This window comes from Carcharhinus amblyrhynchos, unplaced genomic scaffold (assembly GCF_965287045.1).
Source record: "Carcharhinus amblyrhynchos unplaced genomic scaffold, sCarAmb.v2.hapA scaffold_48, whole genome shotgun sequence".
NCBI lineage: Eukaryota > Metazoa > Chordata > Chondrichthyes > Carcharhiniformes > Carcharhinidae > Carcharhinus > Carcharhinus amblyrhynchos.
In genome coordinates, this window is record NW_027649789.1 from 2,074,961 (window position 1) to 2,090,040 (window position 15,080).

The 15,080-nt window shown below is 42.4% G+C and overlaps 1 protein-coding gene across 1 annotated transcript; it reads right to left on the minus strand.

The window, feature by feature from the left end:
- Positions 1-54: 54 nt before the first annotated feature.
- Positions 55-12,660, minus strand: LOC145337419 (putative G-protein coupled receptor 139). The gene is made up of 2 exons (XM_080182193.1): positions 12,396-12,660; positions 55-956 (listed from the first exon to the last, which is right to left on the minus strand). Exons 1-2 carry the CDS (start codon positions 12,658-12,660, stop codon positions 55-57), a joined length of 1,167 nt encoding a protein of 388 aa, XP_080038319.1.
- Between the last annotated feature and the right edge of the window lie 2,420 nt (positions 12,661-15,080).

Consider the following 15,080-nt stretch of genomic DNA (forward strand, 5'->3'; position numbering starts at 1 on the left):
TTACTATAAAACAAAATGAGCAAATTCTCAAAACAGGCTATGGGTCAGATCAGCTCAAATTTTAATGCATTGAAGAATTTGAGTGAAGGGATATTTCAATACATTTTTGAACTCTCCTCTAAATTTAGATTGAGTCACAGCATAAATTCCAGTGTTTGTACAGCAACTCAAGAGCTGCAGCATAAAGCCCACTTCCTGAACAAAATCATGCAGAAACACAGAATAATGTCCCAAAACCCACATCCGAATCCATATAAAGTAAACCATAAGCACCGACCATAACAGGATGAAATTAGCTGATATAACAAACAGTAAAATGATAGACTTCCTTCGACTCTCCATCTCAGAGTCTCTGGGTCTCTCGCCATCTGTATGGGCCCTGAGTCTTTCACGGGCTCTGCTCGTCACTAAAATATGCCTGACAGTGAAAATGTTGAGCATCAGTATGAGGAGAAATGGGACACATGGATTTAAAATATGATGGAGAAACTCGATTGATCCCCATACAGGTGACCACATAACATTGCCTGTAACATTACAAAACCACGGGGAGTTTACAAGCCAGTATTGAGATGTGAACATGAAGTACCAAAAAATGTTCTTCAAACAGCTCAGTGCAGTCACTGTCCCAATAATCACAGCCGACATTTTCTCAGTGCAATACTTTGTTTTCAGATTCTGACAACAAATGGCCACAAATCGATCAAATGTGAAAGTGACTGTGAACCAAACAGAACAGTCAGTTGCTGCATAAAGCAAAATAGCGTGGATATTACATATGGGGATGGATAGCAAGAAATAAAACCGTTCCCGGAAAACAATTGGAATATGTCTCAGTATTAAGTCGAGGGTAATGACCAGTAGATCTGCTGCAGCCATGGCCATTAAGTAATGGGTAACACATCTGGAGAGACCACACTTTTGTCGAGCCAGTACTGCAATTGTCACGAGGTTAACTGCATGACAGGGAATGACAAATAAAATGCATATATAAATAGATTTTTCAACAAAATAACAATTTTGATTTTTCTTTTTTTAAGATCTTCAAAAATGTTTGTCCATGTTTAATGCGTCCATCCACTAAAACCATAACAAATTTCTGAACACATTGCCATTTACACAAGACATTAGACTTAATTCTGACCCGCAGACCTCAAGAAAATATAAGTTCCAATAAATCCTTGACGACGTTGGGCCCTAAATAAGTTGAAGGTGCTCAACAGAGCTGAACATTCTGTCACTCAGCACGCAGATATCCAAACAGTGGTATGCAAATCCTTTCCTCATTAGGCACAGATAGAGCAGCACTTTCACCTGATCTTAAAAAAAATTGAAGCTAATGATGGCACATACCTTATCATTCATTATCATTCCAGGTACTTATCACAGCATGGCACACCAATGGACTTCCTGATCCCTGAAGCTTATAGGTTCCCTCCACCCTCTACAATATGAGGAATGGCAAAATAATGGAGGAAATATGCTCCATTTGCTCAATCAATAACCACAACACTCTTGTTCCAGTAGCCAGAACGGACACATATCATCCAGGAGGACAGTGGACCAGAAAGCACCGTGAAATGTTATTGCTGGAGCAAAGTAAAATATAAATTTCCTCATCCAAGTAATGTGTGAGTGACAGCTATTCACACCTCATTGAATACAGGAGTTGGGGTGTCTGTTGAAGTTCTACAAGACATTGGTTAGGCAACACTTAGAATATTTTGCACCGTTCTGGCCACCATGTTATACAAATGATATTGTTAAACTAGAAAGAGTGCAGAAAAGTTTTACTCAGATGCTACCAGGATATGCCAGATTGACTTAGATGGTGAAGGTGGATAGATTTGGAACTTTTTCCCCTGGAGCTATGGTTCTTACGGGTGATCTTGTAGAGGTCTATAAAGTAATGGGTGGCATAGACCAGCTAGATAGTCAACATATTTTTTAAAGGTAGGGAAGTCTAAATCTAGAGGGCATAGGTTTAAGGTGAGAGGGGAGAGGTACAAAAGGGTCCTGAAAGGTATTTTTCACAGAGAAGGTGGTGAGAGCAAGGAACAAGCTGCCAGAAGTATTGGTAGAGGTGGGTACAATTTTACATTTTTAAAAAAAGGTTTTGATAGTTTCATGGGTAAGATTGGCATTGAGGGATATGGGCCCAATGCGAGTACTTGGGATTATCTTAATGATTAATAATGACTGACATGGGCACGTTGAGCCAAAGGGCAATTTTCCATGCTGTAAACCTCAACGAATCAATTACTGCTCGGATTATTTGGCAGTTATGCTTATTTTTTTTCTCTGCTGCTGGTTTATTTGGGAGAGTGGTGAGCTGAGAATTTGGAATGGCAACAGGTTGCCAGCCAGAATCAGGTAGCAATGACAATGTGTAGCTCCTTTGGTGCGGTGAATTATCACAACACTCTCACCCTCTTGTTACGGCAGCGATAAGTAGTCCACAGCATCTGGGAGGATGTTGGACCACAGGGAAAGAAAAGACATGTAATGGTGCCACTGGAATAAAGGGCAAAACAAAAACGGCCAGACCACTGCTGAGGAACTCTAGAAGCAAGTGGACAGAGCCGCACCACCTATCGCTCAGAGAATATTTTCTTCAGAAAAATGCCTTTGGCCACATCCTCATTCCACAGTGATCGACACGTCCTGTGGTTGATGTTATGTGTGAAAATGACGTTATGGATAGTTCCACATAGTCCTACAAAAAGACAGTGAAAGTTACTTGGAGTGATCCCTCATCACAAGAACTTTTAATCCATCACCAATAATTATTTGCCTTATGGTGACATATTCCATCCCTGTCACATTATTCCTACATGCTGGAAGAATATTCATTATCCTGGATTTGGCTGTGCTGGGGCACAGAACTTTATCAGTCTTCTGATAGAATGTGCCTTTGAAAATGCTCTGGAGATAATTGTAGCGCAATTCCAAGTCCAACTGGGACTTGTGATCAACACGTTTGCGACGCAAGACACGGTGCTCTGCAATCTATGGATACCATAGAACACTCAAACTCCCAAAAGTGCCGAAAGAGGCCATTCAACTGATCGCTTCAGCACTAATTCTCCAAAAGAATGTCCTACCCAGTTCCTGGCATCTGACTTAATCCCGTAACTGTGCATTTAGAACGGCAAATTTACATAATCTACACGTATATGACATCCAGAGTCAGCCGGAAGAAACACAGGCAGAACTGGGGAGGATGTGCAAACTCCACACGGACAGTCACTCCAGGCCATAATGAAACCAGGGTCCAGGGTTCGTGAGGGAACAATGCTGCCCACTGTGCCACCATTACTCCTTGAAAAGATATCAGCCACAGTGAACAATCATAAACACAGGAAACATGCCCTTTGATGGGCCTGGAGCTTGCTGATATTATACTGCTGAACCTTTTCCATGAAGAAGTGCTGCAGGCTGGAACATTGTATCGTTCATGACTATATGCTGAGGAACCGTGATTGTTGGACAGGGGCCAGAGGGGTGTATTGGAGAAAATAAACTATCTTGGACTTTCAAAGCTGTGCAGTGAAGTAATTCTAGGTCATATTTCTGAACTAAGATTACAATTATTGGGCGAACTTTGCAAATTGCTTAATTACTTTTAAAAGTGGCTTACACATGAAGTTCATGTGTGAGCAGTTGCCTGCTCAACTATACATCTCACCTCGGTGTTGCCACTCATGCAGACATTCAAGACAGTCTTGAGATACAAATGAGTTTGTAACACTGTCATGCTAACAGGCGCAGGTAAAACCAAATTCATTGTGATTATTAAAGAACAACCGCACATTCACCCAGTGACAATCCTTGTCGTTCATGCAGAAGTGCCCATTCTGAGTTGGAGCCCATCTCACCAAGAGTGAGCATTAGATGACGCCACCCACTTGTGGAAATATTGGGAAATTCAAACGTCTCTGCGTGAAATACGTTCACAGATCCTCAAGAGATTAAATCTTATTCAAAATTGGCTTTGGTCACAAATGTGCAGACCTAACTGTGAGTTGCCACACAAGTCGCTGTAGGAATTTGAAAGGAAGCAGTTTTGAAGACGATAAGAACCAACATGAGCTTTAGCTTCACTGATAGAAATCTTTGAGGACAGGGGCACACAGTTTAGCCTGGACCTTTTTGGAAAATCGCAGCCTCTGACTGACTTTACATTTGTTTGCATCTCGGTGATAGAATCTCTCTTTGCAGAAAATGTAACGTGCGTAATATTTTAAACCTCAACGCCTTTTTATTCTTGCAGGGAGCCAGCATTGATTCTCCTCTCAACTATGCACCTCTCCAACTGGATCCGAATACTGCAGAGCCTCTCTGTACTGGAGATGGTCTCATGATGGTCGAAGAGAGCGTTATCAATGATTGGCTGGCTGCTGCCGAAAGTGAGGTAACACTGACGCCCTGTTCGTAGCATCTTGAGGATGGGTGCGGCCGCAGTGACTGCTCCCCTTCCACAACTCCCTGCCAGTCAGAATGCTCTTGTAGTAAGTCTTAACCATGTTTTGGAGGCCTTTCTGAAGCATTTTTGGAGTGTTGTTCCAAACTGGATGATGGTGAGTGGTCAGCGGAAAGTGGCTAGGTGGTGGACAGTTTGCTTATTGCAATTAAAGATCCTTCCTCATCCACCCTTCCCTATGCCTTGCTCAAGGCCATAAAGCCCTGTGAGAGAGGGGCTTAATAATCATACGCTATTGCAATCAGAATCCAGTTCTGTTGTGGGGAGGACAGGAAAATATTCCTCCATCTTTCAAAGCAGGTTGTTGAATGTGGCCAAAAAGTAGAGAACACTGCCAAAAACATAGCAATATAAAGTCTTTCTAACAAAGAGAAGCAAATAGTGCTAATATGAGGAAGAAATTATAATTATTTGGAGGATATAAGTTCGAAGGCGGAGGAATGTTCCCTGTTTGAATCATTACTCATTGACCAGAATTGTACTAAATTCGCAAAGACGCAGAGATGAAGTATTCAATTTTTCCAGTGGTCTATATTTTCAGGTATTCCAAAGTGGAAGGATAGCGGCAGAATTCATCCGGAAACTCAAATCCATAATGGTTTTGTGACAACTAATTCGGGCAAAAGTGGCTGATGTCTGGCAGGCAGTCAGATGGTGGCATTGTCAAACGATCAGTGATCCAATGATGCAGGAACAACCGTTTACTTACCACCAGGCCAAGTGTTTTTTGTTTCAATGAAAAATGGCACGAAAAGGCAAATGGTGTGGATGGCATTCTGCTTCATGAGTATACATCAGCAAGAGAAACGTTCATATCTCCTGTGGACAGCATTAGCCATTAGGCCGCAGTGATATGGTTGGCTCAGAAAAAAAAATGCATCAAATCCGAAAAAATGTCCACAATGAATAAACATATCGATCCAGGATCTGAACTCAATAACGGCAAACTCAATCCTAGAAAAATTCTTATTAACAGTGTATCAAATGGAATAGTTGCTACATCTACGAGTCAAGCAAAGGTCTGTCATAATCACACCAATCGTACTTTCCTAAGCATCTCCAGAAGCATCAGAACGGCAAGCAGACCTAAACCACACGGCCCAGTAGTGGTAACCAGTTGCAGGTTGTTAAACAGGGAATTTTCCCTGTAGCACTAAACTTGGACGCTGGTTCTCAAGATGACGAATTTGTCAAGGAATCCGGTACTTATTACCTTGTATAACTTGCACACAAACGTATGGCGTCCTTCAGCGCTCAGCCAATGAATCATTACTCCTCCGTTTCAATACTCAGATTCTTGTGGGAAGCACAGTAAGGACCCGCTGAGTAAGTATGCACACTGGATGGATATTTCACTATCCATCACTGTGACTACGTCGCTAGCACCACAGCAGGTGGAGTGGTGGGTAACAGATGTAAACTGTTTTTTCTGGTGAAGTAGCTGACAAGAAAAACCATATACCTGATACTGGTCTCACCCAGCTGCCTGATGCTGATCTATCAAGCTGTGAGTGAATGAGAATTCTTACGGAGATGAAATCCATGTCTCCACACTGAGGGTGCCCTGATGTGGGCTGTTTTCACAAACATCATGCTCAACAGGTTGGATATTCAACGGGTCTTGAAACTGGGGCGGGGGGGGGGAGAGAAATGAGCAGCGCCAGACAAACATGTGCAAAAACAAAATTTGCAACATGATAGCTCGGTATATTTCCACTCTACAATTACCCAGGAATGAGGCCAGACGGAAGCACAGCAGAATTGTTTCCTCACAGCGCCCGCGGAGCGGATTTGATGCCAGTCTTGGCTGACTTAGACTTTAATCTCCAGCTTCTTCCATGGTCTGTGTCGGTCTCCCCCCAATTCCCTGGCTTCATCACACAGACCAAGGATTAGCAAATTAGGTGGATTATCTACATTAATTGAACAGTGTAAGTGCAAAAGTATATGGAGTGGTCCTTGGCAAAATGCTCTTTTGGAGATTGAATACAAAATAAAGGGGCCAAATACACTCCTTCTGCACTGTTGGAATTGTTTGCTTCTAATAATACACAAAGAATCATAGAACTATAGACTTGCTACAAAGCACAAAGAGACCATTCTTCCCACGAGTCTGCAGCGAGTCTCTGACAGAATGTCTTACACAGGTCCTCTCCTGCGCAGTCTCTCTGTACCCCACGCCGTTACCAATGGCTAGTCCATTTCACCTACAGTTACGGGAACTCTAAGGGGTAAATGATGAGGGCCAATTCGCCTAACCTGCGCATCCTTGAACAGAGGGAGGAAACCGGAGCTCCTGTAATAAATACACGCAGACAAGAGGAGAATGCATAAACTTCACAAAAATAGTGTCCAGAAGCTGGAATCGAATTCAGCTCCTTAGCGTTTTAGAAAGCAGTGCTGAAGCAGAAGTTAGGCATAACTTAAATGACGCGTGAAGATGATGAAAATACTGCACAGGATTAATAGAGAGCCAAGTGCAGTAAGTGAAAGGCGGAACTAAACAATTTTGCGCTGAAATGCCATATGGAGCTGTGAATTGTTATGGAGAATCAAACACCATGCCTGAGGAGGAGCATACATGATTTTCCCATGGTCAGTGTCCGGGAACCACAGCAGTACAACTTTTAAATAAAGTTGAAACCTTTGCAATAATCTTCAAAGAGAATAACTGTTTGGTGCTCGATCTCAGCCTCTGCAGCATTGCAGATATTCAGCCAATTCCATTCTTTCCAGATCACACCAAAAGAATTGAATAATGCAAAGTATTTGCGCCTTGCCAATCGTCCAAAAATAACACTGCAATTTTAGGATCCAGAACTCACAACACCTGCCACTACCCCCCACCCCCCCCCCCCCCCCCCCCACCCACTGCCAACACCACCATCAACCTGTCCCAATAAAGCTAAATAATACTTTCATCTAACTGGTGCCCTTGCATGTCTTTTAAGCAAAACTGTTCCTAATCCAACCCGCCTAAACACTACTCCACCAGTCCACTGTTTTATCACAAAATATGGCGAATATGTCAATAACAGGACAATAACTTTGCCTTGCAAAGAAAATTCAGTGACAATCATTTTGGGGTCTCCCGGGAATTGTAATATCCTATTGTATATCAATGTTAGGATGGCAGCGCGGGCTCGTTGGGCTGAGGGGCCTGTTTCCCGGGCTGTGTTGCTCTTTGTCCTATTCTAATAAAGTTTGTACAAACAAGGATAAAAAGCTGAACACTGGATACGAGATCAAAGTCGCTGTGCTTAACACCAAGGCAGCTTTTCATCGATTGTGGTATCAACGGATACTAGAAAAACTGAGTTGAGGGCAAAATTCTGCTGGTTTGCCGTACATACAACAAAGAAATTGGGCTCTTGCCATTGTGGCTCGTTCCAGTATATCATCACAAAACTATTTCCAGTCAAAGACCCAACCATCCTCAGATGATCATCAATGATTTTGCTGCCAACATATAGCCAGTAGTAATGCCGTCTAATCATGATTGTGCATTTTCAGCACCTTTCACCATTCACTATCAACAGCCAAGCATGGAAACGTCTGAACAACTGAGGGCCTTGGGATGGCAATTCTCCAGTTACAATCTCACAAGATCATAAGATAGGAGCACAAAATGGCCATTCAGCCGTCGGCACTACTCCACCATTCAGTCGGGGATGATCCGTTTCCCAAACACATTCTCAAGTCTTCTCCTGTTACCTTTGACCCTCTTACAAATAAATAGCCTATCTATCTCTACTTTAAATATACTCAAGGAGTAACGTCCAGGGACATCTGTGGCACTGAATTCCACAGATTGAATAACTTCTGGCTGAAAGAAAAAAAATCCTCCTCATCACAGTTCTAAAGGAACGTCCCTTTTTTCTAAGGCTGTGCCCTCGGACATGACTCCTACGAATGGAAACATTTTCCCCATGGCCAGTCTACCCAGGCAATTCAATATTCTGTAAAATTAAATGAGAGCCTCCCCCATCCTTCTAAACTCAACCAAATACAGAACCAGAGACTCCAAACAGCCCTCATACCCAAAGCTTTTCATTCCAGGGATAATTCTGGTGACCTTCCTCTGGACCTTCTCCAGGGTCAGCATGTCCTGCCTTCCATACAGCTGCAAAATTGCACCCAACGCTCCAAATGCAGCCTGAACAGAGCCGTATAAAGCCTCAGCAGTAGATCCTTGCTTTTGTATTCCATGCCTGTCAAAATGAATGCTAACGTTGCATTTGCCTTTCTAACTACCAATCTTAAAAGAACCCTTAACTAGGACACCTAAGTTAATGTTGCCCTTCCGATTCCTGAATTCTCTCCCCATTAAGAAAATAGTTTATGTTCCCTTTTTTCCTACCGAAGAGCATTATCACACTGTTTATTACATTGTATTCCATCTGCCACTTCTTTACTCACTCTCCTAACCGGTCCAAGTCCTTCTGCAGTCTTTGCATCTCCACAATCCACTTGTCCCTCCACCTATTCTTGTATCATCCGCAGACGTAGCCACAATGTCTTCAGCTCGAGATCATTGATGTGTAAGGTGAAAATTTGTGGTTCCAAAACTGAACCCTGCAGAACTCCACTAGTCCCTAACCACTATCTTGAAAATGACACTTTTAGCCTACTCTCTCGTTCTGCTAGTCAGACAATGTTCTATCCATCAGAGTACCGTGTCTCTAACACTTCAATCTTATTCAGTAGCCTCCTGTGTGCCACTTTGATAAAGGCCTTCTGGAAATCCAAGTATGTAACATCCAGTACCTCATCTTTGTCTAACCTGCTCGTTACCTCCTGAAAGAACATTAAGAGATGTGCTAGGCATGATGTCCCCTTGATGAGACCATGCTGACTTCGCCCTATTTTAACACACACTTCTTAGTATTCTGGAAAGTCATACTTAATAATGGTACTAAAAACTGACCAACGATCCAGGTCAGACTAACTAGCCTGGAATTTTCTGTTTTTTTCCTCAGCACCCCCGTGCATCCTATCCCCCCACTCCCACCCCCACCCCCATCCTCCCCCCCACCACCCCCACTATCCCCCATTTAACCTTTTCAACAGGGAGTGTCACATTAGCAATTTGCCAGTTCAGTCTGTGGGAGCCTCCCTGACTCCACCGTCAATGGCTCCAGTATCTCTTCTGCTATCTCCTTCAGAACTCTTGCGTGTTGTCCATCCGATCTGGGGATGGATCTACCTTTCAGTTTCCCTTCTCCTGAGTAATGGCCACAATACTCACATTGTTCCCTGACTGTCTTGAAATTTTGGTGTGTCCTGGGTGTCTTCCACCGTGAAGACTGACACAAAATCCCTATTCAGTTCTTCCAACATTACTTCATTCCCCATTACTTCTCCAGCTTCATTTAAAAGTGCTCCAAAGTCCACTCTTACCTCTTTCGTACCCTTTATATCTATTTTCTCTCTCGTACACCTTATAAAACTCTTGTAGTCATTGTAATATTGCAAGCGTGTTTTCCCTCGAATCCTCATATTTCATTCCCCCCCCCCCCCCCGCCGCCCACTGCTTATTTATTTATCAGCTGTCCTCTGTTGGTGATTGAAGTTTTCCAAATCCCCTGATTTCCCACGAATCATTGGCACTTCATATGCTCTTTCTTTTGCTTTCATACTGCCCCTGAATTCCTTCATCGGCCAAGGTTTCATCTTTCTCCCTTTACTACGCTTCCCCTTCATTTGCACAACATTTTTGCTGTTTCTCTCAAATGGCAGCCTGAAACTCCTGCCATTGCTGTCCACTATCTTATCTGCTAGTGTCACTCCCAATAGACTCTGGCTATCTCCTCCCTCATATATCTGTACTTTCCTTTCCTCAACTGCAAAACGTGACATGAATTCCATTTTTGGCGCTCAAACTGCAGGAGTGAATTCTATAATACCACGGTCACTGCCTCCAAAGTATTCCTTCACCTTAATCTCCCTTACCAATTGTGCCTCACTTCACATTACCAAATCCAGAATCTGGCCTCAACAGATCAAAACTATTGAGCTCTCCAACAAGATAAAGGCAAACGATAACTTCCTGACGTTCAATGGGATTAGGAGCGCTTAATGTCAAAAAATGCGGTGGTTATCAATAGTCAAAAAGTAACATTGGCTAGTGATGCAGAAGGGTATCCATTGGAGCAATTAATTGGCTAGGAATCCTGCTTCAAGTAACTGAGTTGCCCCAACGTATCGACCATTTACCAGCAGTTTGGTTGCAGTTTTTCAATTTTGCATCATGTTTTAAGCTACAACAATGCAGGACAAAGCACGCCACATGATTACAATGGCAATTAGTTCCCCCAGCATCCACTCACTGTGCCAATTACGCTCAGTGACAGCATTTTATATCTTTTCACAGATATTCTAGAATAACTGATCAAGTCTCCCAAGGCCTAAACGTCAAAACCACCACAATTACAAACTCGGAGAAAGGCATCAGAAGCAACTGAAATGCATGATCTAAACATTCCACTTCAACCCACTTGCCAAACTGATGTGGAATCGATCACCATCATTCTCTCTCTCCTGATGAAAATAATTGATCTCCTGCTCCAACATCTGTATATGTGCATATAACACAGTTCACCACCTTCTCCACAGCAAGAAGGGAAATGTAATGAACTTTAGCAGAGGAGCAGGAATAAATAAATTAAACACAGTGAATGCAATTTCCGGAATTGGAAATAAGATGGAATGAAAGAAATTATGTTAAGCGTCCTGCTTCTGCAATCGAAAATTGACATGCTGAAAACATGGAAAGAACAACATTTTTTTTTTCCCGATAGGAGTTGCATATGTACTCGATGAGGAGAATTGTTTGAGTCTGGCTAATGAGGAGTGCAGAGGAATTACCAAAATTGTTTACGAAAACTCTTACAAAATACCGGGACCCACACAATCTGCTGAATCGCACTTTTCGATGCTTCAACAATCTCTGATCCATTAAACGAATATCGGTGGTGGGGGTGGAGGGGGGGGGGGGGGGTGCGGGGAGGGGGTGGTGGGGCGGTGCGGTGATGGCCACAGGGATCTGTTACAATGTCAGAAGAAGTTGAAGGAATATACACATGTGAATAACGCCTGGGAAATCGCTTTCAAATGGAACTAGATGTTGGTAACAAGGTGAATAACTTAAAAAAATTGGGAAAAATTCAGGAGAATGCAAATAGGCAGAGAGCAGGCAGCCATTGCTAATGGAGTGAATATGGTTTAGTTTATTTATCAGTCACCAGTAGTCTTACATGAACACTGCAATAAAGGTACTGTGAAATCGCCCTATTCGACACACTCCAGCACCTATTGGGGTGCACTGAGGGACAATTTGACGTGGCCTAAGCACTCAGTTAATCTGCACATCTTTGAAATTTGGGAGGGAACCAGAGCACCGGGAAGAAACACCCACAAACATGGGGAGAATATGCAACCTGCACGCAGACAGTGATCCAAGCGAGGGATCGAACACGGGGCCCCTGGTGATGTGAGGCAGCTGCGATAACCATTGTGCCACCATAGCGCCCGTTTCCAAATCAGATCAAGAGCAAACACAGCCACAGATTGTGGAAGTCGTCAATATTATTTTTTGTTCTCAGAGATTGGCCAAATTACGTTAGTAGATAAGAAGCAACATTTGTGAGAATAAGTGAAAACAGGAGCTTTCATTTTCATATTCATTAACTATGAAACGGATTAAGAACATAAGAAATAGGAGCAGGATTAGGCCATCTAGCCCCTCGTACCTACCCCACCATTCAATAAGATCATGGCTGATACATTGATCGTTCAGAATCAATTTCTGGATTTATAGAACAGTTGCAGTAAACAGAGCAGATTAAATGACAAGAAAAGTAATAGAGCTTGGAATATTCTCTCAAGTTAATAACTGAATATAGAGACTTACCCGGGACACCAACAATAGCTAGGATGGGATAATAGAAGTGTTGAATGACCAAGAGTGAGTAATAGATTCTGGTTGTGAAACTTATCTGTGGATGCTCTGCAGAAATATGATCCAGCCAATAGAATAAATCTTTTTGTACTCTTCTAAGATATCTGTCTATTGTTTTCGGATATTGATCCATGACTGGGACATTTAATTGTATATCCTTCAGGTCCTGACTGATCATCATAGCATTCCAATCGATTGTTCTCAGGTGCGGATCCATTGCCCCAAAAGTCCAACCCTATTGCTTGCAGATTCTGATCTCTCTTCTTTTTCACTCTGGAGCTGCTGAGCATTCGTAGTGTTGGAATTGGTGGCCCGTCTGAAAATATAGGGTGACACTTTGAAATGAATCAGTTATAAACACACAAATTAAATGCTCCAGAGACACAACTAAGATCCAAGGAGATTTACCTTAATTCCAGTCACTGAACAAACATGTCAGTTAACCCATTTCAAATGTGTACTTTTATAAAAATTATGAGAACCTTGCTCCTCGAGGAATATTGGAACTGTGATAAAGAAGAGAGAGATGTATGACATGTTTAGGAAACAGGGAACAAATAACATGCTTGAGGAGTATAAAAAGTGCAAGAAACTACTTAAGAAAGAAATCAGGAGGGCTAAAGGAAGACATGAGGTTGCTTTGACAGTCAAGGTAAAGGATAATCACAAGAGCTTTGACAGGTTTATTAAGAGCAAAAGGATAGTAAGGGATAAAATTGGTCCTCTTGATGGTCAGAGTGGTTGGCTTTGTATGGAACCAAAATAAATTGGGGAGATATTAAATGGGTTTTTTGTATCCGTATTTACTAAGGAAACTGACATGGAGTCTATGGAAATAAGGCAAACAAGTAGGAAGTTCATGGAACCAATACAGATTGAAGGGGAGGAGGTGCTTGCTGTCTTGAGGCAAATCAGAATAGATAAATCCGTAGGACCGGACAGGGTATTCCCTCGGACCTTGAAGGAGACTAGTGTTGAAATTGCAGGGGCCCTGGCAGATATATTTATAATGTCAGTATCCACGGGTGAGGTGCCGGATGATTGGAGGATAGCTCATGTTGTTCCATTGTTTGAAAAAGGCTCAAAAAGTAATCCAGGAAATTATGGGCCTGTAGATTTGACATCATTAGTTGGTAAATTATTGGAAGGAGTATAAGAGATAGGAAATACAAATACTTGGATTGATAGAGACTTCTTAGGGAGAGTCAACATGGCTTGGTGTGTGGCAGGTCATGTTTAACCAATCTATTAGAATTTTTCAGGGAGGTTACCAGGAAAGTGGATGAAGGGAAGGCAGTGGATGTTGTCTACATGGACTTCAGTAAGGCCTTTGACAAGGTTCCACATGGGAGGTTAGTTAGGAAGGTTCAGTTGCTATGTATACATGGGGAGGTAGTAAATTGGATTAGACATTGGCTCGATGGAAGAAGCCAGTGAGTGGTAGTGGAGGATTGCTTCTCTGAGTGGAGGCCTGTGACTAGCGGTGTGCCACAGGGATCAGTGCTGGGTCCAATTTTATTTGTCATCTATATCAATGATCTGAATGATAATGTGGTAAATTAGATCAGCACATTTGCTGATGATACAAAGATTGGAGGTGTAGTGGACAGTGAGGAAGGTTTTCAAAGCTTGCAGAGGGATTTGGGCCAGCTAGAAAAATGGGCTAAAAATGGCAGACGGAGTTTAATGCAGACAAGTGTGAGGTATTGCAGTTTGGAAGAACAAACCAAGATAGAACGTACAGGGTAAATGGTAGGACTCTGAAGAGTGCAGTAAAACAGAGGGATCTGAGAATAAAGGTACATAATTCCCTAAAAGTGGTATCACAGGTTGATAGGATCGTAAAGAGTGCTTTTGGTACATTAGACTTTATAAATCAAAGTATTGAGTATAAGAGTTGGAATGTTACGGTGAGGTTGTACAAGACATTGGTGCGGCTGAATTTGGAGTATTGTATGCAGTTTTAGTCACCTAATTACAGGAAAGATGTAAGTAAGGTTGAAAGAGTGAAGAGAAGGTTTACATGGATGTTGCCGGGACTTGAGAAACTGAGTTACAGGGAAAGGTTCAATTGGTTAGAACTTTATTCCCTGGAGTGTAGAAGAATGATGGAGATTTGACAGAGGTGTAGAAAGTTATGATGGGTATGGATAGAGTGAATGCCAGTAGGCTTTTTCCACTGAGGCTGGAGGGAAAAAAAAACTAGAGGAGATGCGATAAGGGTAAAAGGGGGAAAGTTTAAAGTTTAGGTGGTGCTTCTTCACACAGAGAGTGGTGGGATTGTGGAATGAGTTGTCAGATGAAGTGGTGAATATCGGCTCACTTTTAACATTCGTGAAAAACTTGGACAGGTACATGGATGAGAGGGGTGTGGAGGGATATGATCCAGATGCAGATCACTGTGATTAGGCAGAAAAATGGGTTGGCACAGCCAAGAAGGGCCAAAAGGCCTGTTCCTGGGCTGTAATGTTCTATGGTTCCATTTTATGGTTCTAAATGTGGAACATTCAAACCTCTGGATGGGATATATGCGAGATGCTGAGGATAAGGGATGGTGGACACAACGGATACAATGACTTTAACATTTACATTGTCCTTGGATATCAGTGTTGTGCCAGAAAATGGAACGTTTAAATG